This window comes from Bidens hawaiensis, unplaced genomic scaffold (assembly GCF_021521415.1).
Source record: "Bidens hawaiensis isolate Kalapana, Puna unplaced genomic scaffold, B.hawaiensis_p1.1 tig00063240_1, whole genome shotgun sequence".
NCBI lineage: Eukaryota > Viridiplantae > Streptophyta > Magnoliopsida > Asterales > Asteraceae > Bidens > Bidens hawaiensis.
Window position 1 is genome coordinate 4197 of NW_027501307.1, and position 10232 is coordinate 14428.

At 43.0% G+C, this 10232-nt stretch overlaps 1 protein-coding gene across 1 annotated transcript; it reads left to right on the forward strand.

Annotated features, from left to right (window-relative positions):
* The first annotated feature begins 6844 nt into the window (after nt 1-6844).
* LOC143603866 (uridine 5'-monophosphate synthase-like) lies at nt 6845-9140 on the forward strand. The gene is made up of 6 exons (XM_077080537.1): nt 6845-7230; nt 7880-7963; nt 8206-8288; nt 8370-8457; nt 8535-8789; nt 8885-9140. The coding sequence occupies exons 1-6, from the start codon at nt 6931-6933 to the stop codon at nt 9008-9010; spliced, it is 936 nt and encodes a 311-aa protein (XP_076936652.1). The 5' UTR covers nt 6845-6930; the 3' UTR covers nt 9011-9140.
* The last annotated feature ends 1092 nt before the right edge of the window (nt 9141-10232 follow it).

Genomic DNA, 10232 nt, shown 5'->3' on the forward strand with positions numbered 1-10232 from the left:
AGGTCTAACCGTCTTTCCGCATCATTGTCTTCTGGCTGAATCAACATCCTTGGTGAGGGCAAACCAATTTCGACTGGGACCATGGCTTCAGTGCCATAAGTGAGGCTGAACGGGGTTTCTCCCGTACTGGCCTTTTTCAGCGTTCTGTTTGCCCAAAGGACGTGTGGAACTTCGTCTACCCAGCCGGATCTGTGTTCCAGGAGTCTTTTCTTTATGCCTTCGACGATGCTTTTATTTGCTCTTTCCACCTCACCGTTACCTTGCGGGTGTGCCACTGAGGTAAAGGTGTGGGTGATTTGAAATTCTTCTAACCACTTTTGTAGCTTCTTGTCAGTAAAGTTGGTGCCGTTATCACTCACTAAAGTCTGTGGAAGTCCAAAACGACAAATAATAAATTCCCAAATAAATTTTTTAATATGTTTTGCGGTTGTTTGGGCTAAGGGCTTTGCTTCTATCCACTTGGTGAAGTAATCGATGGCTACCACTAGGAACTGGACGTTTCCCGCTGCTGTAGGAAATGGGCCTGTCACATTGATGGCCCACTTCTGAAATGGCCATGAAGAGGTGACTGGAACAAGTTCATTCTTCGGGCGATGCGTGTTGGGTGCGTAGAGCTGGCAAGACCTACACTTTCTGATGTATGCCAGCGCATCCATATGCATCCCCGGCCAAAAGTATCCCGCGTTGTTTAGCTTAGCTACAACAGCGCGTGGACCTGCGTGTACTCCACAGATGCCTTCGTGTACTTCCCTTAGGAGGTAGTCAGCGTCTTGGTTGTCCACGCATCTTAAGAGTGGGCCAAGAAAGTTACGTCTGTAAAGGATGTCATCGATGAGTTGATAGTTTAATGCTTTACAACGTATTTTTCTTGCCTGTGTTTTTGACTCTGGTAGTATACCCGCTGCAAGGTAATTTATTATTGGTGTCATCCACGTTTCTGTACCGGTTTGGATGACACAAATTTCCTTGTGCGGGACTGATGGTGCTTCAAGGAGTTCAATGCGGATGTCCTTTCCCAAATGGGTGAAGGCTAATGATGCAAGCTTGCTTAACGCATCCGCAGATTTGTTTTCGCTACGCTTGACGTGTATGACTTTACAATCATTAAAATCGCGCATAAGGGTTTTTGCTTGTGCGAGGTACAGGGCCATTGTGTCGTTCACGGCCGTGTACGTTCCGTTTATCTGATTGGCTACTAACATGGAATCTACGTGGGCTTCCAAGTTTTTCACTCCCATTTTACGCGCAATTCTCAGCCCTGCCAAGAATGCTTCGTACTCGGCTTCGTTATTCGTACTTGGAAAGTCCAGTCGAATAGCGTAAGTGTATTCTTGGCCTGCTGGGTTGGTTAATTTCAACCCTGCGCCTGAACCCTCGTTGCTGGCTGCTCCATCAGTGTAGAGTCGCCAGACATCATTGATGTCCTGTGCTGGGGAGGGTTGAGCCTCCTCCTGGCATTCTTTCTCCCGCGAAGCGGGGACTTCTGCAATAAAGTCGGCCAGGGACCTGGCCTTTCATAGCTGGTCTTGGCTTGTACTTTATCGCATATTCCCCCAACTCAATTGCCCATTTGGCTAGACGTCCCGATAATTCGGGTTTGCCTAGAACGTTTGCGAGTTTGAAGTTGGTGAGAATGGTGATTGGGTGACCCTGGAAATATCGTCTCAGTCTGCGTGAAGCTTGTACAAGTGCTAAGACTAATTTTTCCATGGTGGAGTACCGGGTTTCTACGTCTGTTAGGACACGGCTAACATAGTAGATTGGCATCTGGATGCCTTTCCGCTCTGCTAGCAGGACTGCTCCGGTTGCTCTATCTGTGGCGGAAAGGTATAGGATTAATTCCTCCCCCGCTTCTGGTGCTGTGAGCGTTGGGAGTTCAATCAAGCGTGACCTAATCTCCTGAAAAGCTGCTTCCGCTTCTGGTGTCCAGCGGAAGTGCGTTTTCTTTAAACAGTTCCTCAATGTTGACACGAAAGGAAACGACTTATCCGCATGGTTTGCCAAAAAGCGGTTAAGTGCAACTAGTCGTCCATTCAGTGTCTGAGCTTGCTTGATGGTAGTAGGTGATTCCATTTTGATAATGGCTTCGACCTTTTCAGGGTTCGCTCTGAAGCCATCTTTAGTGACGATGACCCCTAAGAACTTCCCTTCTTCCATCCCAAAGGAACACTTGCTCGGGTTGAGCTTCATGTTTATCTTCCTGAGCGTGTTGAAAGTTTCTTCGATGTCTTTCAACATCGCTTCTGCGTCAGGGCTTTTGATGACCAAGTCATCCATGTAGACTTCCAAGTTCCTCCCAATTTGGGCAATGAACTCTTTGTCCATCAGGCGTTGATATGTGGACCCGGCATTCTTAAGTCCGAATGGCATCATTTGATAACAAAATGTGCCATCGGGCGTCCGAAATGCGGTTTTGTCCTGATCATCTACAGCCATGTGGATTTGATGATACCCCTTATACGCATCCAAGAAGCATTTAAGGCGAAACGGTGCTAAGGAATCTACCTTAAGATCAATTTCGGGTAACGGATAACAATCTTTGGGGCATGCTTTGTTTAAGCCTTTGAAATCTATGCACATGCGCCATTGTTTGTTATTCTTCGGTACCATAACGGGATTTGCAACCCATGTTTGATATCTGCTAACGCGTACGATGCCCGAATCAAGGAGTTCCTTGACTTGGGTTCTACACGCGTTAGCTTGTTCCGCCCCCATTACTCTGCGCTTTTGTATGACTGGCGTAAAAGCCGGGTCACACTTCAGCTTATGCTCTGCCTTACTTCGAGGTACACCAGTCATGTCAGCTGGTGTCCATGCGAAGATGTCAGCGTTTTTCAGTAGTAAGCGCTTGAGTAAGGTGCGCGTGGGATCAATGACTGTTGGACCAATGGTAACGGCCTGGTCAGGGTATTTGCCATTGAAGGCCCATTCTTCCGGTTCGGTGATGGTTGGCTTAGCCATCTTTGGTTTGGGTTTAGATGAGACAGATGCGATGCATACCTGGGGAATGCCGGTGATCATCGCTACACCCTCAGCTGTTGGCCATCCCATCATGCCGTGGACTGAAGATACCACGGCGTTGAATCTTGCCATCCCGTCTCTCCCGAAGAGAATGTCGTATGTGTGGTGTGGCTTCCTCATTACGACAAAGTCCACATCTTCTGTGCGGGAGTGTTTCCCGTCCGAGAGAGTGACGGGGAAAGATAGGATACCCAGGGGGGTGTTTGTGCTGCCGTCGAACCCTTCCATCGAGGCGTAGACCGTTTCCAGGCGTTCCTTGTCTTCATCATCTAGCTTGTCGAAGAACTGCCTGTACATCACCGTTGACGAGGCGCCGTTGTCAGCAAGAGTGCGTGAAGTGATGTAGTGCCCCAGCTGGCTTTTGATGACGATAGGGCCTTCTTTGCTGGGTCCTCCTGGCACTCGCGAGAAGCGCACCTCAGCTTCCTTCCACGCGCATGGTTCTGTCGTTCGTCCTTTTCTTCATGTGATGTAAGTATGAACCATGTGGATGCTGATGTCAACGGGCTTTCGTCCATTGCCTTTGTACCGTTTCTCATTCCTCCCTCCATTCTTAATTGATGCCACAAGGTGTGCAAGTCTTCCATCCTTGACGAATGTTTCAACTATATCCTTCAAGGATGTACACTCCTCTGTACTGTGACCCTTTGTCCCGTGGAAGTCACAGAATTTGCTCTGATCCGCATTAGGGCGTTGCCGGATCATTGGAGCTTTTGGCCATGGGAGTTTTTCGGTGGCAAATATCTCCGTGACGCTTTTGGTGAGTGGCGTCCACCGGTGTTTTCGGCTTGAAGGGTGCGTGTTATCCCTTCCGCCAACAAGAGGGCGAGAGCTGGATGAGGTGTCAAAGTTTACCCTTGACTGCCAAATACCTAGCTTCCTCTTTTTGTTCTGTCGGGCGATCCGAACATTGTTTTCTCTGGTCCTCTGCGTGTAGAGATGTGTACTCTGGGGAAGGTCCCTACCCAGTTGCTTCTCCGTCTCGGCAAAGCGCTTGGCCGCCGTCATGATGGCATCCCATGTGGATGGCATGCCGTCCTTACCCGTCAACGTGCGGATAAGCTCTGGGTATTCGGCACCCTGGATGAAAGCGGCGCGAACAAGATCTTCACTTATGTCGCCCAGACTCAGCTTTTTGGAGTTGAAGCGAGTGATGAAGTCTAGTAAAGATTCATCCTCCTCTCTGGCGCAGTTGAGGATCGTCCACTGCTCTTCAGTATATTTCCTCTGTTGACTGAAGTGTTGGCTGAACTTATGCTGAAAGTCCGCCCAATCATAGATGTGGTGGACCGGTAAACGATCGAACCACGCTCTGGCTGCTCCAACCAACGTCATCTGGAACATATAACACCACGTGGGTTCCGTCCAGTTGCTGACGGTTGCCCCTGCTATGAATCTGTTCAAATGATCGTCTGGGTCGGATATACCATCATAGGTGCCGATGTTGGACATCTGTTTGGCACTTCTTGGGGCGATTGCTTTCGCAATGTCCCTTGCAAACTTGGAGGTTCCCGCATTTGCGGCAGTTGGTCTAAAGGTTTTGGAGAAGTCACGTGGGTTTCCTCCCGCGTTCCTTGGTTTGAAGGTTTCTCCAAAATTCCTTCTTGGTTGGAAGTCCGTTTCCTTACGCTTCCCTTTCGCCCTGTGGCGAGGGTTTGCATCGGTGTCGGATTCCTCCCGATCATCGTCCGAGTACTCGCACTCACTGTTCATGTTGAGCTGTTGTCGAGTACTTCCGAATTCGTCAGCCTGTTGGAGTGAACGCAAACGTTCATCCAACTCAGCTTGGAACTCTTTCTGACGTGCTTCGGCCCACGCCTTAACTTGACCGAGTGTTTGGCGAGGGAGCCTCGCCTGTTTCTCCAACTGGGCATCTTTGAACCCCAGTGAAATATTGTTTACTGCACTTGCCCCGGCTTGGGTAACCGGGGTAGTGTTCGTAAAATTTGTATAACCGCCGGTGTTCCCCCCAGTAGCTGGGGTTGTGGTTACCGGGGTTTCTTGGTCACTTACTGGCCTTGGGACCGGAGTAACGTTAACCATTTCTTCAGAAATTTTGAAAAAACTGAGAATTAGTTCTAGCTTTTATGCACGGATGGCGCCAATGAAGAAACACTAAGCGACCCCGGGCAGATTACGGATAATCTGGGGGTTAAATAGATGTTTCCCACGAGGGTTAGGTCCGGCAAGATGGTTCCTCTGATGACCTGCAAAACAGACACCGTGAGCTCGTCACTGAGAAGGGGGGGGGGGTACCTCCTTGTGACCACCCTCCGGCGTGAGAATCAGACTAGATTGCTCTTGAATATAAGTGTATATTAAGAGATTGCTAGAGAAGATAAGATAATGAGATATAAGATAATCCTACCATTCCAAGGTGTTGGAGTATTTATAGCCGAAGGTAGGTTTCCAAGCAGGTACAGCCAGCTGTATAATGTTCCTGTTCTACCAACTATGGGCTACGCACGTGCCATGCTGGTTGGTGGGTAGGCAGCGGCTGATAGTGACAAGGCCGGCTGTGTACTGTTCCCTTTCCACCAACTGCAGGTTATGTGCGTGCCACGACAAGGGTTGGTGAGTAGGTAGCGGCTAATAGTGACAAACAGTACTAGAGCATGCTCCTCCTCGCACTGTTGTCGGTGAGCTGTCACCCTGTGATTGGTTCATGGGCTGCTTTGGTCAGATCTTGTCTATTTTGTCCATACCTTGGCAGGTATAGTACAAAAGATCTTCCAGAAGCATACGGACTGCTCATTTGGGCGGGAGTATTCCCGCCTTGCTCATTCCTTCAGGTGACACTGAATTATTTAGTGCCTTGTGCGTGTAGCCTTGCTATTAGTGCGGGTAGCCTTCCCTGATGGCTTGTATCCGCAGCTGCGGGGACAGGCGGGATACTTCACCATTGGGAGGCTTTCCCTGCGGGAACAGCTGGCGTACTACGCGTAAGGTCTTCATCTCTGAGCATGGTGGGTCCTGCGGAACCAGTTGGTCCTTGCGCAAACGTCCCTCTTCAAGGTGAGTCTTGCGGGTTTAACTGGGCTCTGCTGGGACCTACCTCTTCAAGCTTGGTTGTTAACTTTATCGAGCTGAAAAGTCAAGCTCGAGCCGAGCTTGTTGATTTTTTAATTTGTTTTTATATATTAATATATAAAGGACAAAAATATTAACTTTTAAAATCAATTTATATAAAATATATAAACTAGATAATTAATAACATTATATGTTTTATTTTTGTTTTTTTGTAATGTTTTAAAGCTCTAGTGTCATAATCTATGTATTATTTATATATTTTCCTATTTTGGTATATTATTATTATTATTATTATTTTATATATTAAATTTAGGGGTTTAATATAAACGAGCCAACGGGCCGAGTCAAGACCTGTGCCACGAGCTAGCCGGCTAGTTTACGTTAGAGGTTTTGTTTTCAAGCTGAGCTTTTTTTGAGCGAGGCACAAACTTTTTGAACAGGCCTAGTTTTGGTTTGGTTTTGTGTTTTGTGGAAAACTGGAAAAACCGAACTAAACAGAAAAAACCAATTTGTTGATTCGTTTATGTTTTATAAACTTGGATATATATTTGTGTTTAACATTAATGGTTATGTCTTGTCAATTTGGATGAGATTAAATCATTTTAAATGTAAATTATATGGGTCATATTCATTTGGTCCAAAAATTATAAGCCCGATTAGCAAAACCGAATCCAAAATCGAATTGAACCCAACAACTGAAACCCAAAATTGAAATTTTCGAAACCGAACGATTTTAAAAAATCAAAATATTGATTTTTTTGCTTCGGTTCTAGCCCCAAAACCACACCAAACCGCATTGCGCAATGAATAATCAATTAGCTTTACTATTTTACAGGTGGGCGCGAGAATTTGGCAGCAAATGGGATTCAATTGCATTCGATGATTAAGCTTTCGGATATGGTTAGGGTTTTGAGAGAAAAGGGGAGGGTTGATGAGGAGACGGAGCGAATGGTACTTAAGTTTTTGGAGGAGAATAAGAAGGTGGCTCCAGTTAATGGTGCCCCGGCGGCTGAAAAAATTGGTTCTGGTAAAACCAGGGTTTCGTTTGGGGAAAGGACTGAGCTGGCAAAGAATCCTACTGGGAAGAAGTTGTTTGAAGTTATGGTGAAGAAGGAGAGTAATTTGTGTGTGTCTGCTGATGTGAATACTGCTTATGAGTTGTTGGCACTTGCTGATAAGGTGAGTGGTTATGTTAATTTATTGATTTGATTATAAGGTTTGTTTGTGTTTATTTGCCTAATTATTAGTTTACATGATGATCTTATATTATAGAAAAAGTAGGTAACAAGTTAGAAATACTGAAAAAATAATTTGACATTGTTTTGTTTTCTTGAGAAAAAAAGATTGTATATTTGGTTTTATTAAGAAAAAGTTTGTATTTTTCTTGATAAAAAAAAGTAGGTAACAGGTTAGTAAAATATTGTAAAACATATTGTTTTGGTGTTGTTTGAATTGGTTATAGAAATTGAAACATGGTTTTTTATTTTAAAAAATAATTTATTTTTGGTTTTCTTGAGAAAAAGGTTGTATTTTTCATGAGAAAGAAGTAGGTAACTGGTTAAAATTAATAATGTAACATATTGTTTTGTATATCTTAAGAAAAGGTTTGTACATCTTTTGAGAAAAAAGCAGGTTACAGGCTAGAAATAACGCTATAACATATTTTTATGTTTTGAAAAAAAATGACTTTTTTTTAGAAAGAGTGTGTATCAGGTTAGAAATAATTATGTAACGTATTTTTTGTTATTTTTGAGTAAAAAGACTGTATTTTTCCTGTTAATATTCTTGATTTTGTGGTTTAATTGTTGGTTATTGATTTATCATCCAGGTTGGACCAGAGATATGTATGCTGAAAACTCACGTGGACATATTGCCTGATTTTACACCTGATTTTGGATCCAAGCTTCGCGCGGTAATGCCTAAACTTTAAAGGATTCTGAGCTTTAATAACATGCTAAATGGTTGTATGCTGAAACTTTTCAAATTAATTTGTAGTAATAACATGCTAAATAATAATAATAATAATAATAATAATAATAATAATAATAATAATAATAATAATAATAATAATAATAATAATAATAATAATAATAATAATAATAATTGTGTGTTTATGTTTAATTCTACTGACATTTCTTTCATATATTCTCAAAGATTGCAGACAAACACAATTTCCTTATATTTGAAGACCGTAAATTTGCTGACATCGGCAACACAGTAACAATGCAATACGAAGGGTAAGTATGTTAATGTTAAAACAAACGTGTAAAATGACCAAAATGGCCAAACCTAACCGACCTGTTTAACTTAATTCGCAGAGGTATTTTCCGAATATTGGAATGGGCAGATATAGTGAACTGTCACATTATTTCAGGCCCTGGAATCGTCGACGGCTTGAAACTAAAGGTTTGTTGACTTTTTGACGATTCTTTGTTTGGATTTTAAATTAAGGGGTTGAGGTTGACCAATTTGTTGACTTGTAGGGTTTACCTCGCGGAAGGGGTCTACTGCTGCTTGCAGAAATGAGTTCTGCTGGTAACTTTGCTAAAGGCGATTACACAGCTGCAGCTGCAAAGATCGCAGAAGAACATTCCGATTTTGTTATCGGGTTTATCTCGGTTAACCCAGCCTCATGGCCCACAGGCCCGACTAACCCGGCTTTTATTCACGCGACTCCCGGTGTTCAATTGGTTAAAGGCGGTGATGCATTGGGCCAGCAGTATAACACTCCAACTTCTGTAAGCTTTAAAAACTTTGACCTTTTCAAGTCAATGTTTGACCTTTTGAAGTTTTTTGATTGATGAAAAGTTAATACTTGATTTTACTATTTTAGGTGATTGGTGAAAGAGGAAGTGATATTATTGTGGGCCGTGGGATTATTAAAGCCGCTAACCCAGTTGATGCTGCTAGGGAGTATCGCGCACAAGGTTGGAACGCTTATTTAGCTAGTTGCAAGTGAGTTGAGGGTACCTTTTATATAAGTAACGGCATGTATCGGTTGTGGTGGTTATGAACTTGTGTTGTGACTTGTCATCGAATTTGTGTGGTGTGTTTTTTTATGCATTACATGAACCAAGTATTTAGTGGGAGCTTTCATTGCAAAAAGATGAATGACTTGTGATTTAGTGATTCCAAGCCGGGTGTGGTTGGGTTTGGGTCGTTTAACTCAATAGGAGTTGAGTTTTGCTTTTTCCGTGCTTCAGTTCGTCAGTAGTTTCCAAGTTCAAGCCTAGTTTTGAGTAATTTTTTAAGCTTGAGTTCGGCTGCGAGTGATCAAGCATAGTTTTGACTTTGAGTAGTTACAACTAATTGATGTTAAGCGGCATTTAAACCGTAATTCAACATATAAGGGATGAACTTGCGGTTTTGTTTTCAGACACACAAGCCACAAAATAGCGAGAGACATTCATACATTTATGGGTTGTAGAATCTCGGTTGCAAAACAATTTTTTTGCAAAATTTTGTGTAAAATCTCACATGTACATGTATCTTCAAGACCATTTTATTGTGTTTGTAAAAATTGTTGCAAGCCTATAAACTTGTTCTTTTGTTTACCGATACCCTTTCATGGGAGTCACCATAGCGGTTCGGTTTGTATTGATTGCAGCTTGTGAATACAGTTGATCAACTAATGTTTGGGCGTTTGTATCCTTGTCATAATACGTCATTTGGTGTGCCAAAACCGATACAAAATAGGTGTAAGCTTTAACTAAAAGTTTAATTATAGAAAAAAAGTAAAAAAAAAATGTGATTGGATGATTGAGGATGGACCTCATCTTTCACACCCCTCACGCCCGCTATGGCAATAGCAGAGAGCCATTAGGCACCACCCTTTGCTTTGCCAGTAACGGTTTGCCGATGGTAATGGCACTCGTGAGTTGTTGATGTGGAGGCTTTGGTGCCTCCAATACACATGTTAGACCATCTTCAATAAGGAGTTTTTGGGTGTTTTTACACCTCATGAATTTTTCCTTATTGTGAACATCATTCTTTGAATGTGTTTTTGGTATTAATTCGTTACACCTCATGAATTTTTCCTTATTGTGAACATCATTCTTTGGATGTGTTTTTGGTATTAATTCGTGGGGAAGAATTTATAAGCATCATCATTAATGTTTATATAAAACACTTATTTATCTAGTAAAACCATTATCAAATTAAAATTTTAAACATTTTAAAAA